The sequence below is a fragment of the Brassica rapa genome, chromosome A01 (genome assembly GCF_000309985.2).
Source record: "Brassica rapa cultivar Chiifu-401-42 chromosome A01, CAAS_Brap_v3.01, whole genome shotgun sequence".
Taxonomy (NCBI): domain Eukaryota; kingdom Viridiplantae; phylum Streptophyta; class Magnoliopsida; order Brassicales; family Brassicaceae; genus Brassica; species Brassica rapa.
In genome coordinates, this window is record NC_024795.2 from 11,985,790 (window position 1) to 12,008,673 (window position 22,884).

At 35.6% G+C, this 22,884-nt stretch overlaps 2 protein-coding genes across 6 annotated transcripts; one reads left to right on the forward strand and one right to left on the reverse strand.

Annotated features, from left to right (window-relative positions):
• Positions 1-962: 962 nt before the first annotated feature.
• Positions 963-2,225, reverse strand: LOC103871651 (F-box protein DOR-like). Its single transcript, XM_009149930.2, has one exon. The coding sequence runs from the start codon at positions 2,223-2,225 to the stop codon at positions 963-965; it is 1,263 nt and encodes a 420-aa protein (XP_009148178.1).
• Positions 2,226-2,758: 533 nt separating this feature from the next.
• Positions 2,759-13,923, forward strand: LOC103833356. Of its 5 annotated transcripts, none has more exons than XM_033276778.1 (2): positions 2,759-10,282; positions 10,369-13,923. In XM_033276778.1, the coding sequence occupies exon 1, from the start codon at positions 4,040-4,042 to the stop codon at positions 5,795-5,797; it is 1,758 nt and encodes a 585-aa protein (XP_033132669.1). In that variant the 5' UTR covers positions 2,759-4,039; the 3' UTR covers positions 5,798-10,282; positions 10,369-13,923. The 5 variants fall into 5 exon arrangements, with proteins under 5 accessions (XP_033132669.1, XP_033132665.1, XP_033132666.1 ...); XM_033276774.1 differs by having other exon boundaries at positions 2,759-9,028; positions 9,096-13,923; XM_033276775.1 differs by having other exon boundaries at positions 2,759-8,671; positions 8,743-13,923.
• Positions 13,924-22,884: the final 8,961 nt, after the last annotated feature.

Consider the following 22,884-nt stretch of genomic DNA (forward strand, 5'->3'; position numbering starts at 1 on the left):
AAAACCGAACTGATATCCAGAATTAAAAGATTAACGTCTCTTTATTAAAAAATAACGGAACTAATAATCACATTCCGCGCAAGGCGCGGATTATTATCTAGTCGTCATGTAAAAAGGCTGTAATGGAAACTGATCGAAATCAGTTCATTTCAGTTCGGTTCTTGTTCTATTCAGTTAAAATGCCCAGGCCTAAGAAAAATATGGAGAGGTCTCTTTGTTACGTGAAGACCACACGAACAAAAAACTTCGCCTATGGAATGTGTAAGTAGCCAGAACTAGAAACACCTCAATCTTTTTCCTTTGATTTGCTTCACGTCTGATGCAAAGTAACAATGAATTGCAGACTGGTTGAGCATTCCTTGGAGGCAAATAGATTGATCTCTCCTTGTCGAGCTAAAAACTGAGGAGCTGGCGAAAATTCAAATAATACATTTCCAGTTTGGTTGGACAAACTTTCTTGATCTGCTCGTTTGGTTTTGGTCTCAAGCCGCTGAGGTAGAGGTCATGACAAGGGACTGATTGTGCCCCAAGATCTTTACCAAAACAGTAGCATTTAAAGTTTGTCATGCAGAGAACTTTTTTTTTTAATCATTTCAGTGAGGTATGATAAGCTTTCGGATGCAAAAAAAGCATTCATGCCACAACCACAAGCAGCTGATAGATACACAATTCGTTAAACGATAACGAGAAATCAAATGTATTCCATAGTAAAGGCAATAGGTTTCGCTTAGCTATATGATTCACATACAACAACTTAACACTTCTACTTCTTCCATTAGCAAAGAAAATCACAAGTTAGAACAATCATTGATAGAGAAAAAAAAGGGAGTGGATTAGAAAATATTCACATCCAAAAATAAATAAAAACTGAATTTAATTAATCGTACATATATTAAGATCTGTCTCATGATCAACAGACGAGTAACCTAAAAGCTAAAGAGAGTCTCCAGTTTAAGAAGTCCCTAAACATCATAGAGCTTCACGTCCTCCACATGATCTAAAACGACGTGATCCATATAATAGTCAGACACATCTATTCCTTGGATTTCAACAAGTCTTGCGACGACAGTGTTCCTCTTGGTATTTAAGTAGTAAAGGTAGAAAGGGTAGGATGAAAAGCTCGGCGCCAACACAATCTCGTTTGTCAGAGTCACTCCAGCAAAGAATAAACAGTCTCTTCCAACTAGATTCTTCCACAAAGCTGGCAATAAGTAGATATGATCCGACCATTCTTGTTTTTCGACATCTTCTAGAACCCACAGTTGAACACTTGTACTTCTTTCACTAACAGAGCTTCGAAAATACCCATTATCTTCAGAAATAAATAAGCCTAATTTACCATTGCAGTTTCTCAGAGCACCACGGAGCAGTGCTCTCTGTAGTGTTACCTTGACTTCAATAAAACTGAACATCTCAGACCTAACGTCAAAGCAAACTATTAAATAAGTCTCTGTCGACTTATTAATTGATTTATAATACAAAACGCCATTGATACATATCTCTTTAGGTGGATCACCATAATGGGGAATGCAACACTCGAGCATTCTCCATGACCGGTCTGGAGCTCCTAGTGTCAGAACTTGATGCTCGTGATAGTCTCTTCCATCGTTAAACCGTGGCATGCACAATACCTTGAACTGTTTATCAATCGGATCATACCCAAACATGCTCTTCACGACAGGTCTACTCGTCTTTACTTTGGGTAAATGTAAGACTTGTCTGGTGCTAGGGTTACATATAAATAACACTGTCTCCCTCTCTCCCTCTGAGACCCGCAACTGCCTAAGACAAGCCAAACCATGGACAGGACGACCACAACGAATTTCACCGAAACCACCAAAGGACAACTTCATATGACAGTTGGCGACTACAGAAGGCAAGTTCTCCTGCAGATATTGAGGCTGTGGTGAAGAGAAGAAGAACAGCTCACGATTTTTTACCGGTGCGAGCAAGATCTGCGGGCGAGTAGAGGATTTTCTTAAGTAAAAGTCGGTGAAATCTTGGCGGCGGAGCGTGGAGGCCCATGTCTTCGATACGCAGCGACATATGGCTATTGACTTCAACGGCAGCCTCGAGAAGATGTCGATTATGAGATCTGTTGGGATAGGCAATGCGGAGCTGCTTTCTCTTCCGTGATCTGAGGGTTTTGATGATCGCGTGTTATGATGTCGTAGATTAATGGATTGACAATCATCAGAAACGTTGTTCCTATGCTGTGTGTTCATGGCTCAGCCTGAAACCGTAGAGAGACGAAACAGTCAATGCGACGGACTTCAAGAGGCGGACGAAACCTAAAGTTTGTCTCACAATGGTTTTCTTTTTGTTGAAGAATTTAGAACTTTATTTATTTTAGAAACATAAAGTCAATAAATACAAGTTCTGGACAACTGATTTATCTTTATTACTAGGACCAGTCCGTCCTACGGAGGGATGCATATTCGAAAATAATTGAAATAGTTTGAATAAATAATTATTTTAATTTTTATTAGTTAAAAATATAAATAGTAGTTAAATTATGTACTTTTTAAAGTCTAAATAAACTATGATATTTTGATAATTAGTTAAGTTTTCTTTTTCCTTGAAGTGGCATTATATCAGTTCTTGCCGAAAATAAGGTAAGGACAATTTTAAAGTTGAGGTTAATCTTTGACAATTCATATCTTTATGTATAGAGAGGGAAGGTATACATGCAAGTCTTTGTTTTGATTATTTGGATCCATTGTTGCATAACTATGTTTTCTATTTTTCTCAACCGTCTTAGCCATTCTACTAATTTGGTATTTTGTTTTAAGTTAAAAATTGTTTGTTTTTCTCATTTTCATCAAATTAAATAAAACATGATTTTTATTGGTAAATATTTGTTCTAGAAATATATTTATAAAGTAAAAAATATTATATTTTAAAGTTAGTGTAAGGAATATATATTTATGTTTAAATGAATCTGATTTCTAATCATATAAACTAATTTTTATCTAGGATAAATATAGTTATATTGTTTTTGTATAAAACCAAATAAGCCGAAAACCGATAGTATATAAACCAAAACAAACCAAATTAGATATGAATCCAATATGGTAATTAATTTTTATAAACCAAAATACCAAAAAAAAACTAAAAAAGGAACCGAAATCAGACCGAAATCCGGAATGAACATGCCTAGATAGAGGCATTAGAAGGAAGCACTGTTTTAACAGCCCAATCACTAGATATAAATGTTAAATTAGTAATAAGTAGATTAAATAAAGACCCAAATATGAAAACATGAACAAATTTGTTGAAAATAAAATTTTGAGGTCGAGCGCGAGTTTGTTATGTTTAAAGATTTTTTTCTGTCAAGCTTATTGAATATTTTAACATTTTGTTTGTCACACTACAAAAAAAGTCTTCATTGATAGCACATGACTATAGCACGTTTTACTGAACTGCTATCATAGATGAGTCTAAAATTTGCTTATTATATAATAGGGTTAATTAAACGCTATGGTAGAGTTTCACTAAGCGGGAACCTAAAATTAGCTTTACCGCGGCACACTTAGTGAAAAAAAGACTAATCTGATTATTTTCCCTCTCTCCACTCGCGAAATACCTTTCTCTTTTTCTCAGTTTCCCCTCTTTCTCTACTAACCCTAAAAAAATTAGACCACAATCTCCATCACTAAAACCCTAATCCGCTAATCCAGAACCGTAATTGAGCTCCCCACATCCATTATTGTCGATTGCGAAGGTATCGAAGATTGAGATTGCGACATCTCTGTTGATTTGTTATCTCAAATGGAAGAGATGTTTTCTGCTTGCTTCGATTTCGTCTTTTCTTTCTTTCCTGTTTGATTTGCGTTCCTGCTCTACGTTCTTTGCTTAGATTTCCTTTATTATATTCTTGACAACATTTAACTTGATTCATGATTTTATCGATTTCGATTTACATTATTTGTTACTTTGAATGGTTCTCTATGTTACTAAAGGTTTGAATGTAGGTTTTAGAACATAGATGATGGATAAAGACTGGGTTCATCTGAGCAGGTAATGAATTTTATCATATATGTTATGTTTCAGTATGTGTTTAGTCACTGAGCTTGTGAATTTTTGTTCATGTCACCGAAGAGTCGATCCTGCTTATGAGAGAGGAGCTACTAAGTTTGTACGGGAAGTGGCTGCAGCTTCAGGAGGAATTGATATGATTGTCTGTCCTTGCATTGACTGTCGTAACATAGATCGTCATTGCGGAAGTGTGGTAGTTGCTCATCTTGTTACTAGAGGAATGGAGGAGGCTTATAAGAAGCGCACTGATTGGTATCTGCATGGAGAGTTGAGCTCAGTGGTTGCAGATGAAAGAAGGGCAAGTCAATGGAATGATGAGATCATTGGTTTATACAGAGCCGCTGAGTGTTCTGATGAAGCTTTAGCTGGTACGGGGGATGTCTTTGAGATAGCAGAGGGAGAGGACAAGAAAGAAGATGAATTTTTGGCGAAGCTAGCTGAAGCTGAAACACCTTTGTATCCTACATGTGCGAACCACAGCAAGTTATCTGCAATAGTGTCATTATTTAGATTGAAGACTCAGAATGGATGGTCTGACAAGAGCTTCAATGAACTGCTAGAGACGTTGCCGGAAATGTTACCAGAGGAGAATGTGCTGCACACTTCACTGTACGAGGTTAAGAAATTTTTGAAATCATTTGATATGGGTTACGAGAAGATCCATGCTTGTGTGAATGACTGCTGCCTATTCAGAAAGAAGTTGAAGAAGCTTGAGTACTGTCCAAAATGCAAGGCATCGAGATGGAAGAGTAATATCCATACTGGTGAGAAGAAGAAAGGAGTCCCACAGAAAGTATTACGCTACTTTCCAATAATCCCACGGTTGAAGAGAATGTTCCGGTCTGAAGAAATGGCTAAGGATCTAAGGTGGCACTTCAGCAACAAAAGCACTGATGGGAAACTTCGACACCCTGTTGATTCAGTCACATGGGATCAGATGAATGCGAAATACCCTGCCTTTGCCGCTGAAGAAAGGAACATGAGGCTTGGACTTTCAACAGACGGATTTAATCCATTCAACATGAAGAATTCTATGTACAGCTGCTGGCCGGTATTGTTAGTCAACTACAACTTGCCACCTGATTTATGTATGAAGAAGGAGAACATAATGCTTTCACTGTTGATTCCTGGTCCACAACAGCCCGGTAACAGTATAGATGTCTACTTAGAGCCTCTCATTGAAGATCTAAACCATTTGTGGAGCAGTGGAGAGTTAGTGTACGACGCGTTTACTCGATCAACTTTCACACTGAAGGCAATGTTGCTTTGGACGATCAGTGACTTCCCAGCTTATGGGAATCTTGCAGGCTGCAAAGTGAAGGGAAAAATGGGGTGTCCTTTATGTGGGAAAAACACAGACAGTATGTGGCTCAAGTACAGCAGAAAACATGTGTATATGTGCCACAGAAAAGGTCTGCCACCAGCTCATACTTTTCGGGGAAAGAAGAAGTGGTTTGATGGAAAAGCTGAGCAAAGGAGAAGGGGGAGAATTTTAACCGGCCTTGAAATTTCACAAAATCTCAGAAATTTCAAGAATGACTTTGGCAATGTTAAACATTCTGGGAGTAAGAGAAAAAAGATGGTCTGTACGGATTTAGATGAAGAGGAAGAGGAAGAGGAAGATGAGGAGGAAGAGGAAGAAGTGGAAATAGATGAGGATGAGTTATCTAGATGGAAGAAAAGATCTATCTTTTTCAAGCTACCTTATTGGGCGGTAAGATATCTCTTTCATGCTACCTTATGTAGTTTTACATTTTGAATATGTTATGTCTAAATTTGACTTTATGTACTGTTTCTGATATGATTAGGAACTCCCGGTGAGGCACAACTTAGATGTTATGCATGTAGAGAGAAATGTGGCTGCTAGTCTAGTTTCGACATTGTTGCACTGTGGGAAATCCAAGGACGGTCTTCCGGCTCGTAAAGATCTTGAGGATCTTGGTATAAGGCAGGATTTGCACCCTCGCATACATGGAAAACGAACATATCTTCCTCCAGCCCCGTGGTCTTTGTCTAAGACAGAGAAGAAGATATTTTGCAGGAGGCTTTTTGACTTCAAAGGGCCAGATGGATATTGTTCCAACATATCTAGAGGTGTTTCGTTAGATGACTGTAAAGTCACAGGGCTGAAATCACATGACTATCATGTGTTAATGCAGCAACTTCTTCCCATTGCATTGAAAGGGCTGTTACCTAAAGGACCGAGACTTGCCATTTCAAGGTTATGCGCATTCTTCAATCTGTTGTGCCAGAGAGTTATTGATAGAGAGCAGCTTCTGGTTATGGAAGCGGAGATTGTAGAGACGCTTTGCTTGTTTGAAAGATATTTTCCTCCAAGTTTCTTCGATATCATGGTCCATCTGACTGTGCATCTAGGAAGGGAGGCCCGGCTTGGTGGACCTGTCCATTTTAGATGGATGTACCCATTTGAAAGGTAATGTCTTCATGACTGCTGTAGATATTTTCCTCTAATTTTCTTTTATAGCCATTTTAATCTGCTAATCGACATAGACACATTTTCAGGTACATGAAAGTCCTCAAAGACTTTGTTAGAAATCCTGCTAGACCAGAAGGGTGCATTGCTGAGTCTTATCTTGCCGAGGAATGTATGAAGTTTTGCAGTGATTTTCTCAGGAAGTCAACAAATGTACAAGATAAAGTAGAGAGAAACATGGACTATGAGAACAGCTCTATCTTAGAGGGTCGTCCAATATCAGCTGGCACATCAGTTACACTCACTGAAATGGAGAAGAAAATAGCACACCTTGCTATCATCCAAAACCTTGCTCTCGTCGAACCTTTTGTAGAGTAAGAATCCTATTCTTTATATTTATATTGTCTTTACTCGTTTTGATATTTATTTCTAATATGCACATTCTCTGTCCAGTGAGCATCTCCAGTATTTACAAGACTCAGATGACAGATGTAGGAGAGATGCATCCATCTTATGGAGTATGCATACTAAGAATTTTGCTTCATGGCTAAAAGAACAGGTACATGATTTGTTATCTGGTTTTGATAATATGATATAGGTGTTTTACTAGTCTTAACTTTTGTAGGTGCCTCTTGATTCTAAAGAACATGACGAAACACTCAAGTGGCTAGCCTATGGTCCACGTTCTTCAGCTAAGTCATATACGGGCTATATAGTTAACGGTCAGAGGTTTCACACCGCATCAGTTGATAGAAAAAGTCAGAATTCTGGGGTTTACTATGAGGCTACAGCAGTTTGTAGATCTAGTGCGAAAGATACAGCACAGGTGGTTGATTGGGTTTCCTACTACGGCAGAGTAACTGACATCATTCTGATAGACTATAATGTCTTCTATGTTCCTCTGTTTCGGTGTCATTGGGCTGTAAAGGGTAATGGAGTGAAGATTGAAGATGGGTTTACACTTGTTAACATGAATCATAGTCAAGCCTCTTTCACAAGTGATCCTTACATTATGGCTTCTCAGGCGAAGCAAGTCTTTTACTCAAGGGAAAATGAGACTTCTAATTGGTATATTGTAATGAGAGGTCCTTCAAGAAGATATAGTAAAGAAGATATTCAAGAGGGAAATGCTGAGATTGGTCCACTGCCTACAAATATTGACATGGAAGTCGACAATGATGAAGCCTACGAAGTCAGAACAGATTGTGAAGGAATATATGTTTGAAACGTATCCTTACTTTATGTGTTTGTTTTGTGTTTCTTTGCTTCTGTCTGTGCTTGTTTTTTGCTTGTTTGCTTCTGTGTGTGCTTGGTTGTTGTTTTGTTTAGAGTTAACTTTTTCCTGCTCAAAATTTGATGCAGGTAAATTGAGATGAGACGTGGAAAAAAGAAAGGAGTCAGTAAGGCAAGAAAGAAAGTAGTACAAGAAGATACAGAAGTTGAGTTTATCTGTACTTTACCTGGTGAAGGGGTAGACCAAGATGATGTTGTTCAAGAGCATGCAGGAGCTGAAGGTGTTCAAGATGAAGGTGTTCAAGAGCAGGCAGGAGCTGAAGGTGTTCAAGAGCAGGCAGGAGCTGAAGTTGATCCAGAACAGCAAAACCATGAACAGAGAAACGATGAACAACAACAGACAGAAGAGCCTGAAGGTGAAGTTGAATTATCTACTAATGAAGAGACTGAAGTTAGAACCAACCGTAAGAGGAAGCGTGGACCGACAAGAATGAAAGACCTAGCCAAAGACCCAAATTCCAGAGTTCATGTTGATTTCAATGCCTTGGGAGAAGCGTATGGTGAAGGTTCAGTGAAGTTGTCTTCGTATCTAGGTCCATTGGTTAGGGAGCACGTTCCTGTCACAGTTGAAGGTTGGAAAAAACTCTGAAGAAGTGAAGACAGTTCTCTGGAAATCTGTGCAGGTAAAAATTTCTATACTATGAGAACATCTAGATATGCAACTAGAGATAGATTACTGAGTTATTTTCAACGTGAGTGCAGGCAAGGTTTGAAATTGATGAAGACTACCATAGGGATGCAGTGCTTAAGCAGATGGGAGCGTTGTGGAGATCATCGAAGTCACGTCTTGTCACCCAAATCAATGAATCCGATAATAACCAACAAAGGATGAAGCTCAGACCAAAAAATGTTCCTCCGGTTGAGTGGCGCAAATTTGTGAAGTTGAAAACAAGCCAAGAATTCAAGGTATGTATTTTGAGTTGAGTAAAATATGTTTTCAAAGTACATAACATATTAACAATCAGAAGTTATGATAGGCTGTGAGTGATAGCTACAAGGAGAGAAGACGCAAACAGATACCTCACACTTGTAGTCGGAAGGGAATGGTTAGACTAGCAGAAGACATGGTACGTATTCTTTCTTCTCGTTGTTTCATTTTCAATTGGTATATTGACATCCAATGTTTCCATAGAAAAACAGTTCTGATGACCCATCTCAAGTGACAAGACTTAAAATATGGGTTAAGTCTCGTACCCGAAAAGATGGAACTCCTATAAACACAAATGCGGCTGAAAAGATTGTAAGTGAAAAACATAAATTATGGTTTGCTATATCAAATGCTTTTCATATTAAAAGAATCGTTTGTTGTCTGATGTACAGCAAAAGGCAGCTGAGCTTGGTAGTGGTGCCAATCCATCGTCTGCTAAAAATCAAGATGAGGATACACTCGTCAAGCTGTTAGGACCTGATAATCCTGGTCGTATGAGAGTAATGGGCAGAAATATGAGTAAGACCAAGTTAGCTTGCTTCCAAGTTAAGCACAAGACTATTTCTGAAATGCAAGAGAAGCAATATGAACTCCAGGAAACGGTTAATCAGTTAAAGGCTGAACTAGCAGCAGTGAAAAACCAGGTCATATAATATTTCTGTTTATACATTGAGATAGTAGGTGATAACAAAATAATAAGATTTTTTTTGGTTTAACTTACAGAGAGAAGAATATGAAGTTGGTGAAAACTCGGCTGCAAGGAGTGTGAACAAAAAAACAGAAAAGAAGTGTCTTATAATATATTGGGCTGATGAAGATGGCAACGTTGGTGAGGGCCGTATTCTCTCTTCAGACCCAAACGATATAGTCAATGACTGTCGTTTAGGACCTACAGATGTTAAAGTATTGGTTGACTCTGCTACTGAACCAGAAGCTTTCCTCTGGAGACCTGCAAAGAACATGTGCACGATTCAGGAAGCTGTTGGCCATATTATTGCATGGCCTAAGAGTAAATGTGTTGAACTAGGCCAGGGCCTCCAACCAGAAGATATTGCCCCACTGGTAAAGTATTTTGGTCCATTCTCTTACTAGTTAATGTACTGAGTAGGCTCTTACTGATATTGTACTGAGTAGGCTTAAACTGATATTGTATTGTCATTGTCTGATAGGGCTCAAGATCAAATTCTCTCAACAAATGCAAACTATTGGATTTATCCGATGATAATGTAGTTGTTGGTGAAGGACGCTGGCAGACGCAAGAACCAAAAGCTTTGGTGAATGGACTTCCTCTCGGACCAAAGGCAGTAAAAGTTTTTCTGGATGTTGTACATGAACCTGAAACATTTTTATGGAGGCCTACGTTGGAAGTGGCATACCTTGAGGACAGCGTAATGACTTTTATATCATGGCCCGCTCACAAAGTTGTATTCGAAAACCCGGTAGAAGCAAGAAGAAAAGTGTCTCCGACTCCAAATACTGCAGGTCTTAAAGTTCCTTCTCCTGGGTCTACTGGAAGCAGCCTTAAAAAAAATGGAAAATCAAGAGCAACAACATCAACTACTCCTACTGTGAAGTCTTCCTCAATGCCGGTAACATTTTATTCCTTAGGTTTTCCTCTATTATTATTTGTCTTACTGTCTGAGTACTACAATGTTTTGTATTGTAAACATGACAGCTAAATGATGGATCCCAACCTATAAACGTGAATCAGAAGTGTAAATTGATGGACATCAGTGAGAGGAAACAAGTTGTTGCCGAAGGACGTGTGCATTCAACAGACCCAAATCAGATGGTTCACTTTGTACGATTAGGTCCGAACGCAGCTAGAGTGTGGGTAGATGTAGTGTTGGTAGATGATGCAGACGTTTGGAGGAAGTCTGATGAAATGGAGAGCTTGAAGGATGCACATGGTTCTTCTATCGCATGGCCACTTGATAAATTGGTCATATTTTAAGAGGAACAGGTAAGTAATGTGCTTTTTCTTTACAATCTTTCTGATGCAATTCCTAAACTGATTAATAGAGGTTTTGATTGTAGCAACTTGGGGGAATGAAGAAATCTGGTCCAGCCTTTAAACAAGGCTACTGAACTTATAATTATCTTATGTGTAAGACTGTGTTTTCTGTTTTCAATCGGCTGTGTAAACTTTATGACTTATGTTTATGTGTAAGACTTTACGTCATTTTCTATGAATGCTCTATGAATGCTTTCGTTGTTGTTTATGAGATTTGTTTTCTGAAATCAATTCTGGGCACCAACAAATCATAGCATAACCAACAAACCAGTAATAACAAAATACAATTGTTATAGTTGAAAATCATAGCATTTAAATCAAACTACGAATTAGACAAACAAATCTACAATAGCGAAAACAAAAAAAGTTATAGTAAAATATCATAGCGTTTAAAAGTACCTACGAATTGGACAATGATAACATATTTCAAAGCTGTAGCAAAATTAAATATAGGAATACTGAACAGCTATTGTAGAAGGACATATCATAACTCGAATTATGAATCGTAAACAATTTGTGACAAAATAAAAACGTGTTATTGTTACGTTAAAAACGGCATTCATTTATTGCTATCGTATTGGAATATTAGTAGCGTCAAATAAAACCGCTATCGTAGAGAGGGGACCTATGATGGCTGCCGAAGACATAGCAGATGAGAAAACGCTATGAAACCCCTATAATAGCGTTAATCATGAGCTAAGAATGTACATATTTCTTGTAGTGTCATCCTATTGATTTTACTTGTGTGTTCCTTAATTTATTTATTTTGATGTTTTATATGTTTATTTCATGATTAGTGGTAGCTTCACCCACACCAAAAAAAAGAGTGGTACTTCACTATCACATTATATGTCATGTTTTATTATGATATTATTTAAATTTTGGTGTCCTAGATCTCTAATTATTTTTTATTTATAATAATATCGTCACTGTAGGTATTTTCACGGTTATTTATATTGTTGATTTACATTTTAAGAGTAATAATGTAATGCGAAACAATAGTCTACTATCTTTTACTTAGTTTCACTTTCAATGTATATTTATTTGATTAAGGTTGTAATGTCTACTGCATTATTGCTTTATGGTTTCGGGCCGCAGTGGGCATCACACCCAGAGCCCAATATGCAACAACTGACTAAAGCCCAGCATGTTTCACGACTTAATGAAACGATGAGTTTCGGTCACCACCGCTGATGTGTCGCCCTGAGGTTAAACGACTTAATGACGTGACGACGACGTGGCGATGACGTGGACGCACAGAAGTGAAGCAAACATATTTTTATATATATAGATTATTTGCAAAGCGATTTTTCGCATTCGAACTTTTACGTTAAAAGTTAGAGCGGCTAAATTCATTGTTATCCGTAATGAATAATTTAAAATATTTATTAGATTTATTATTAATTATAAATTAATATAATAGAAATTAGCAAAATAATGAAAACATAATTTCTTTTAAAGTAATAAAATTTATCCCAAAAAAAAAATGATAATATATAATGAATTTATTAGTTGTGTTTTAATGATCAACTAGATTTTATTCATAGATATTTTCAAAAATGAGTCAAAACAAAAAGTCAAATGCCAAACTAACATATGACTTTTTTGGAACTGTTCTATCCATTCCATAAGTTCGGATTATTCGTAAAAATACCATTATTTATTTTCTTTTCGAAAATGCTTGTTTTACTCAATCATCCCCATTTTCCTCTCTTTTTTTGGAACTGTTCTAATCTAAGGTGATTTTCACTGAGTGAGAATACTTCCGCCGACAGTGGAGACAACTTTCATGGAAGTCTTCTGTAGAAAAGATTTCCATGTAAGTTTTCTAGAGAAATTCAAATTTATGACACAATTTGGCCAATTTTAAAACTAATTTTTTGTCCAAAGAGACTTCTCGGTAAGTCTTCTATAGAATTTTTGAGATTTTTTGAAAATAAAAAGTAAGTCAATATTTACGAAGGAAAACTTTCATAGAAGTCTGCTGTAGAATAGACTTCTCTTGAAGTCTTCCTTGTAAATTTGAAATTGCAAAAATGACCTAAATGGAAGACGTCCTAGAAGTCTTATGTCGGAAAATTTTCTTGGAAGTCTTCAAAGTCAATGTGTAATAAAGGTTTATTTTCTCTAAAATTATAAATAACTTTTACAATTTTTTTGTTTATTCATGTATATTAGTCAATATTAAAGCTATTGAATGAAATTGATAACTTAATTCGTGATAATTATGAGGTTACCATCATTTATGTTTATAGCTAATCTGAGAAGATTTATTAAGAAGTTTTCTACTTTAGTTTTTGTAAACTTGTGTGTTTAAGAGTGTTAAGTAACTTTAATATATGTTTTTTAACTTTCAAAAATATAAAGTAATTTCAAAAATATCAAGTCACATAGTTTGATGTGTCTTTCTAGAATATAAGATATACGTTTTAACTTTCATTAGATTTAAAATCTCAGTTTTTATTTAGGATTTAAGTTTTCCGCTTAAATTTTAACTTCCCGTTTAAATTTCCCGCTTATATTTAAATTCTCGTTTAAAATTTAAGTCTTCCAAGAAAACTTTCCAGATATCTTCTAGTGAATGTGTTATATGTTCTTCTCTTATGTAATGTTTGATTTTTTTGTAAATTTAACTATGTTTCTTAAGAAGTCTTTTCTCTTAGTTTTAGTAAATTTGACTAAATTTTTGTGTTATTGTGCTTTACTATTGAAGTTGTATAAAACTTCAATAATGTCAAATACTTTTGGCAAAATAATATTGTACACATGAACATATTTACCAACTTTTCATTAACATCTCTTCAAATTTACAAAAAAATCAACAACTAAAAGACTTCAAATAAAAATCACAAAACAAACCATGAACAAAATTATTATACTTGGAATTAGAGATCACTTCTCCACATAGATAGGTTTGGACTTTAATAGTCCTCACATTCATGTTTCAGATTTTTGAAGACTTCGTGGAAGAGTTCCAAGAAGACTTTGTGGAAGACTTCATATGCATGAAGTCTTCCTGGGAGACTTCCAAGAAGTCTTCCATGAAGTTTTTCTCAAACTTGAAACTTCCATTGGTTTTAACACATTCAGATCTATTTACCAGATGGTCGGACAGCTCCTCCACTTGGACAGCTCCAGATTTGAAATTAAATCAAATAATCAGAACATAGTTTAAAAAAAGTAAGAATCTTAAGCAACAAAAAATTATCAAATGAAGAAAAATCAGATATAGAAACTTATCAAAACGTTCATATATGTTATGAAAAAGGAGATATAGGAGAAGACTTTGTCATAAGACTTCAAGAAGATGAAGAATGGAAGTCTTCCAAGAAGACTTCTTCTAGTACATTATATGTTAAAAGTCTTCCAAGTTTAACTCAGGTCTTCTAGTGCATTATATTTTAGAAGTCTTCCAAATTTGACTTAGATCTGGAAAACATGCATATCCAAAAACATTCAAATGACTTCAAAATATAGAAAACTTCAAAAATAAGGTAAAAACTTTAACAACAAAAAGAGTTTTCAAAAGGTAAGAGTTTTAATCAACAACTAGGTTAAGACCCGCACAATTGCGCAGAATGATCAACATTATATATAAAAATAATATTTATATATTATTATTTATTTTATTTTCATTTACGTATTATGTATATTATTAAAGTAGAGTAAACACATAACTAAAAAAAAAATACCTCTTGTTTATTTACAAAAACAATTTGGTAAATAAATCAAAATAATCATTTTATTTATTTTATATGGTATGTAACTAAATTTCAATGATATAAATATAGGTATATAATATATTTTAATATATATTTAGTATTGAGACTTCGCACTCATATGATAATCACAAAATTTCTAATGTACGATTTTTTTAATGCAAATTTCAAAATTAAAATATTACAGTCTCAATACTTTTCAATACAAATATAAATTTACATATTTATGTAATTTTATATGGTATATAGTTTAATTTAAACTATATATATATATATTTAATATGAATGTCTATTAAATGAGACTTCATATTCATACGATTTTATGATAATTTGTATCTTATTATTACAAAAAGTTAAACCATTGATCACAGCATTGTAAGTGTGAGACTTTTAAAAATTTTAGTACTATATAGTCGTTTAAAAAAAAATTCAAAATGTAACATATAAGAAAAAACATAAAATTTTCATTATATTGTTAATGTGATTGCTTAATATCTTTTAATAATATAAAATTAAACAAAAAAGAGGTAGGATACAAAAATTGTTATCAAAATTTTATTATTCATAATTATTATGTGTTATATATATGTTAATCGTATTAGGTAATTACATAGCTTTTATTTAAGAAAAGTGAGATAATATTGTTTTGTACACTACTTATCAATTTGATAGTTAGTTTAATAAAAAAATATAATATATGTTTAGATGGACCAACATATTTTCTAAGAATTCTGAGAATTATCCTTATGGTGACATGTTGCTACAAAAAAATAATGCTTCTCAATTAATATATAAGAGATATGTTACCAAATAAAAAAAAGTGATTGGTAGATCTACCTTTAAAGCAGTGGAAAATGAAAACCATGTAATGAAAAACATGATAAACAAAATAAATCAGTGAGAATGACATGATATAAAAATGAGAAATTAATATAAATATTGGTATTTTCATGTTCAACGAGATTAGGGAGAGGTTGAATAGTTTAAGAATGATAAACATTACATTTTTGTTGCAGCCATTTGAGAGGAATAAAAAGAATGTGCAATTTTTCTTTATATAGGGAGACAAAAATTTGGATAAGGTTAAATATATTCGATTCAAAAGACTTTCAAGTAAGTCTTCTACTTCTAGATCCTAAATTTACTATTCTCCCATAAGACTTCCGCATAAGATTTCTAGTGCATTATTTGTTGGAAGATTTAAGCCAGCTAAACCCTAAACTCAATAGAACTTACTAAGTAGAAACAAACAGTTCATAAAACTTAAAATTAAAATGTTTAATATGCACAAAATTAAACACATATAAGTCAAAATTTAATTTTTCAAAAAATCAAAGTTAAGCTTCCAAAATCTAACCCTACAAATACAAACAATACTACAACAAATGTTATCAAACCCTGAATCAAAGAATAGCATGACTTACTACATTCACTCATCTATGTTGAAAACAATTCAATTACTATATCTTAATTTATATCATTTATAAATGTTTATAATTTCATGATTTCAATTATTCCGTATCAAAATATTTTCTATAAAATTTATAAATTATTTTTAAGATCTACTATATGAGAAGACTTAAAGAACTTCAGAAGACTTCCCAGAGTTATATTCGTAGAATGCATTGTGAATTTTTGTTTGGTCATAAAGAGCTGTTGTACTTTCACAAAATTTTTGGGTTACTTTTGCATTTGATTGATGTTTGAGTATACTTTTGCATAAAATCAAGTTTTGAATTATATATTATTATGTAAAAGTATTTTTATTTATTATTATATAAATTAATAAAATAGAAAATTAAATTATTTATTTATTTAATTTTAGATATAAAATTGTTAACAAATTATATTGAACAAAATAACAATTACCAGTGTTTAGTATAAAAGCTGATATGATCATTAGCTACGTTTAGTGGAATTTGTTTTTCACAATTTTTTATTATAAATAAAAATGCTCGATAAATGTTGGTTTATATCAATTAAATTTGATTAGTGAAATTCAACTCATTACATATAACAAAAATTAAAGGTGGAGTAAGAAATGTTTATAATTTTAAATTTTAAGTTTTCATATGGTTCATTAATGAAATAAATAGTTAAATATGATTAAAATTTATACCAAAGCTATCGTTTTTAATGAAATTCTTAACAGATTTTATCAGTATAGTTGACTTGATAATGCATTTATTAGTAAATATTTGCAAAATATTTACGCCCGCATATGCAGTCAAGACACCTAGTTATTACATAAACAGATAGATATATGCATCATTTGATGAATATAATCAGTAGTAGAAAAATATGATATTGACACAGTTTAAATCGACTATTTATTATTTTTATTTTTCTATTAAAATAACTAATAAACATATTAAGTTAATAATAATAATAGTTTTATTTAAAAATATGAAAAATTAGTAATAGTATCAAAAAATTAAATATTAGCAAATATATTTTCCAACAAAAAATAAAAAATATGTTTTGTTTAATTTTATTAAAATGAAAAAGTTAACTTAAAATAAAATATTAAATTAATAAAAATCAACATTTTAAGGATGAAGACATAGCAATAAACTAAATTATGTATATATTATTAATTATATTTTAGAATTTACATATAATTGGTCGGTTTATTCGGTTCTATCGGTTTATACCAAACCATATCTATATACAGTGGTTTTAAACATAACATCCATTCGGTATTACCAAATCCAAACCAATTTTTCTATTTCTGTTCAGTTCGGTTTTAATTGGTTCGGTTTTACGGTATTGAACACCCTAATAAAAACTTATAATTGGTTTTTGTACTGCATGCTGACTGACCTACACATATGTAAAATAATCTCAACAAAAGATTCAAAATCTTTGGATATAAGGAAAAAATGATTTAGGGTAACATCTTATATAATTTTGAATATGTTTGGAGTATCTTTGGATGTCAAATATCATCTATGTTCGGATTTCCGATTTCTTCTAATTTAATATGTTCACATATTTTTATAGATCTGATCAGAGGGGATTTGAGTTCATATATTTAAGATCAGGCTTAGGTTCAAATATTTGACAATATATTATGCCCACCCCTTCAATAAAATACATCCGCTAGACATTATTTGAGAAGTGATTTAACATATGTCATTTTGACAATCACTTTTACAAAAAAAAATATGACACAACTACTAAAATTGATGACATGACTTATTGTTAAATATGACATTAACAATTACATTTAATGTTGATTTAAATTTTTGGTAAACTTTTTAGAATATGGTAATAACTCATACAACATCATTAAAATAAATATATTCAAATATGACATTACAAATTTTGAAATATTATTTAATTCTATTTTTAGAATTATATAGTTTTTATAACTAAATTTTTCTACAATTTTTATTTTAAATTATATTTTCTAATCGTAATATTATTAGTTTCATTAATATATCTTCAAAGTCTATAAATACTGTTTAGTTTTATTTTTTGATAATTGTACAATTTTTACCTCAATTTTTTTTGTTAGTTTAATACAAGTTGATTTAATATACTTAACCAAAAGAAATCGATTAAAAATCTATCTAAGATAATAATTTTAAATATATACATCTATATTTTTAAATATAATTTAAAGAAACAAAAAAAATTATCTTAATTTTATGTTTTTTTTTTTTGACGTCAAAAGGCTATTCTATTACTCAAACTTGAGGTGGCCTGGGTAACCAGACCGGAATAGAACAACCAACAAAGTGTAACTCTCTACGGAAAGATCTAGCAGTCTTAGCTAAAAAATCTGCAGTTTGATTATGCGCTCGTGGAACGTAAGTGATGTTGAAATCCGGGAACCAGATTTGTAGCGTCTCTATTCTCTCCAATTCCGTCGCAAAGCTTGGCCACGCCTGGGGATCCTTAACCATAGCAATCAGTTCCTTACAGTCTGTCCCAAAACTCTGGCAGGTCGAGTGCTGCAGCATATTCTCCATCGCCCACCTCAGTGCTTCCACCTCCGAATGCAAGGCCGATTCCCGTCGAGTGATTTTTTTGTCCCCATAAGCTGAATATTCCCAGAGCTATCTATCCATGTCCATCCACATCCACTGAAGTTAGCTGAAAGAGTCCAAGATCCATCTAATAGACAAATATTTCCCAAACATACGGCTTGGGGTTCCTCATTCATAGTGTCCTGTGTCGCAGCTTGTACCACTTCATTAGCCTCAAACCATGCCTGGCATTCACTCTCAGCATGTCTAACCAGTTCCAGAGGATCTCTATCTATTCCTCTGAAGAGTTTTTCATTTCTAGCCTTCCAAATGAACCATATTATCCAGAGATAAGGATCCCTATCTTGCTCTGGCTCCATGATACTATTTTTCCTCCAGAACAGATAATCCATGTTTGTGTAGACGCTCGATACCGGAAAAATATTTGGGCTCGTCGGAGTTGAAGATAAAGACCATACTTGACGGGCTGGTGGGCATTCGAAAATTGCATGTGTGACAGTCTCCTCTGCTTCTCCACATCTTGGGCAATAGTTGTCACACCTCATATTACGTCTAACTAAATTCCTTGTTACTGCCACATGACCAGTCAACAACTGCCATATAAGATGACATATCTTCGTAGGGGCCTTCAATTTCCACGCAAAGGCCTGCAGGTTCGTAATACTTGGCTCCAAAACTTCCTTCTCCTCCGTTAACTTCAATAGATTATGCGCCACCCAGTATCCAGATTTAACCGTGTATTGGCCACTCCTTGTAAAGTTCCAGCAGAAAGTATCTCGACGATGAGTTGAGCTTATGGCCAAACTCCTTATAAGTGGTATATCCTCAGGATGAACATAGCTCTCCAATATCCCACATCCCAATCCTTCAATCCCTGGTCAATAAGATCGCTTAGTCTCATGTTGGGGTTCATCACAGGAGCTATGGGGGCAGCTGGCCTGGCGGGATTCGATGGAATCCATGGATCCTCCCATACTTTAACCTCATAGCCTGAGTGTATCTTCTGTCTAATCCCCAGTAGCAGTAATTTTCTTGCAGCAGAGATGCTAGTCCACACATAGGATGGGCTACTAGTAGGGTTTACTCTCAATGGAGAGCTCAATCTATAGTACCTTCCCCGTAAGACTCGGGCCACCAGAGAATCAGGAAACTGTACTAATCTCCATAGTTGTTTAGCTAGAAGCGCCAGATTAAACTCATGAATCAATCGGAAGCCAATTCCACCCTCTTCTCTGGATAGGCAGACTTTCTCCCATTTCGCCCAGTGTATTCCTCTCTTTGGTGGATTCGAGCTCCACCAGAACTGAGCAATAGCACTTGCCAAGCTTTCACATGTCTCCAATGGGAGCAGGAAAGTTGACATGACGTATGTCGGAAGAGCGAGCAGAATTGATTTAATCAGTACTTCCTTTCCACCTTTCGAGAGCCATCTACCCGTCCATCCATTCACTCTATGCATCAGCTTATCTTTCAGGAATGCAAAAAGCTTGCATTTAGAGCCGCTTATATCCTCGGGGATGCCTAAGTACGTTCCCATTCCTCCTTCGTTCTGTATTCCAAGGGCATCCTTAATCTCTTGTCTTGTATTTGCATTAATCCGCTTACCAAAGAGTAAGGAGGACTTGTCAAAGTTGATGCATTGACCAGATGCTTTACCATATTTCCTGACTACTTTCATTACTTCTTCACATTCACGGGGCTCCGCCTTACAGAAGAAAAGGCTATCATCAGCAAAGAGAAGGTGGGATACCGACGGACACGTGCGTGTAACACGCATCCCTGTTATCTTCCCTTGTATCTCTGCATGATTAAGAAGGCTAGCGAGCGCTTCCGTGCATAGAATAAAAATGAAAGGAGACAAAGGATCTCCTTGTCTTAGTCCTCTACCTGGAATAATATTCCCTCTTGGCTCTCCATTCATGATAACCTTATATTTCACCGATGTAATACATCGCATGACCCAGCCGATCCAAGTTTCTGAGAATCCCATTTTACGCAGGACAGCTTCAATAAACGACCACTCCATCCTATCATATGCTTTGCTCATATCAGTCTTGATGGCCATCCTTTTATTTCGTCCACTTGGTTTCGGTCTCAATGCATGGAACATTTCCTGGGCGATCATAACATTATCCGAAATCTGTCTCCCAGCAACAAAAGCTGACTGGGTTTCCGATATCAGACCTGGTAGCACTTTTTTCAACCTCTGGCATAAGACTTTAGAGATTATCTTGTAGCTAACGTTGCACAGACTTATGGGTCTGAATTGATACATTGCAGTAGGCTTTGTTATCTTCGGGATGAGACATATATTTGTGTCATTCAGTCCGTTCGCCATCGTCCCCTCAAAAAGAAATTTATTAACCATAAGGGTTAAATCCTCCTTTACTATATCCCAAAATTTCTGGTAGAAAAGTGCAGTCATCCCATCGGGTCATGGAGCTTTCTCTGGGTGCATGGCAAAAAGCGCTAATTTGACCTCCCATTCAGAGACCGGAGCTGTAAGGTCGTCATTCATAGCACCAGTTATTGTTGTTGGCACCTGAGCTAGCGCCTCCTCGATTTCCTCCGGGTTCGATGATTCAAAAATCTGCCTGAAGTAACTAGTAGCAATGACTACAAGTCCTTCATCATCCTCGATAATGTTCCCATTCTCATCTAGGAGCTGTGTAATCTTATTCCTTGCTCTTCTTTGCTTCGTCAATGCATGAAAATTTTTTGTGTTTCTATCCCCCTCTCTCAGCCAAAGCACCCGACTCTTCTGCTTCCAGAACATCTCTTCCGCTTTAAGAGCATGTGAGAGTTCCTTCAGAGCTGCTGCAATTTCCTCAGTTGTGGCATTGTCATCTGCATATAAGCCTTCCACCTTTTCTTTAAGCTCTTCCACTAATTTTGCCGAATTGACATTATTTAGCTTCCGCCATTCACTCAAGGCTCTCCTGCAGCTGGAAATATGTTCCATAATACTCGCGTCTGGAGGAAGATCAGGTGATTTCCATCCCTCAAGGATAACCTGCCGTAACTCCTCATTATCCAACCATCTTTTATCAAATTTAAACTTTTTGGATCGTCTCGTTGGCTTTATGAGTATGTCTGCAAGAATCGGACGATGGTCCAATCCCCATAGCCTCATGTACTTAACATTCGAGTGTGGAAACTTCTCATGCCAGTCCCCATTTCCTACCGCTCTGTCCAAACGACATCGAACAGTTGATCCTCCAGCTCTCTTCCCCACCCAAGAAAGCATATCTCCCGTGAACGGAAATTCTAACATGCCACAATCATTAAGCATCTGCTTAAAAGGAAGAAAAGAGCTATCAGGGCGTTGTCTTCCACCTGTCTTTTCATTGTGACATGTTATCTCATTAAAGTCTCCTATCATAAACCAAGGTCCATTTCTTGTTGTTGAGAAACGCGTAAGACGTTCCCAAACTTGATCCCGTCTTTCTAGTACAGGGTCGCCATAAACAAACGTCATATAGACTTTTATTCCATTAATGATTGCCTCAATGTCAATCATACGATTATTCGAAAACAAAACATTAACTTGAAATTCATCCATAAAAAACAAAGCTAAACCTCCGCTGAGTCCAAGTGGCTCAACAGTAAACAAATGATCAAATCCTAAGTCGGTCTGCATGTTTTGCAACAGCAGCCTTCTGTTCTTCGTCTCAGAAAGAAACACAAGTCCTGGGCGATGCTTCTGACACATCTCCGTAAGGCGTCGAACTGTGAGGTCGTTTCCAATCCCTCTACAGTTCCAACTGAGCGTCCTCATTGATCACAGTGGGATGGGATTTTGGATCCCATCGAACCATCATCCTTTGAAGAGCCGGTTCTCTTCCTCGAGCTATGGTGGTGGCGTCTTGAGCCTCCAGTCCCACCAGACTCACGAATCACAAGAGACGAACCATCACTCTTTGATCTCTTCTGTGGAGATCCTCGAAGAAGAATCTCAAATTTCTTTTTCTGAATGCCCAAAGGAGCACTCGACTTGTAGCCATGCTTAATATGTCGCGATGATCTACCAGGCAACCTTTGTGATTTCTGATCAGAACCACGAACCTCCCTACCCTGCCTGCACTTGGCTTCCATTTCCGCAAGCTCCACTCCCATCAAATCATCATCTAACATCTCACTATCCATCAAACCCTCATCTAGCTGTTCCGTAATATTCATATCGTCGAGTGCTTCAATCACCTGATCATTCTCCGTAGTTGGTTTTGGATCCTGCTCCGTCAAAGTATCAAAAGCTTGAGACCGAGGAGTCCCTTTTAGACGTTTCGTTACGTTCCCATCTAAGCCATCTCCCCGGGAAGGCGTGACAATAGTACTGGCTATTCTCCTCGTACCAGTAGTCCTACCCAAGCCTCTCTGATCAGGACTCGGACGCACTGGAGACTGCAGTGGAGGATCCTCGCAATCAGCCTGCACGCACTTAGCACTCTCCCTCGGCGGTGGAG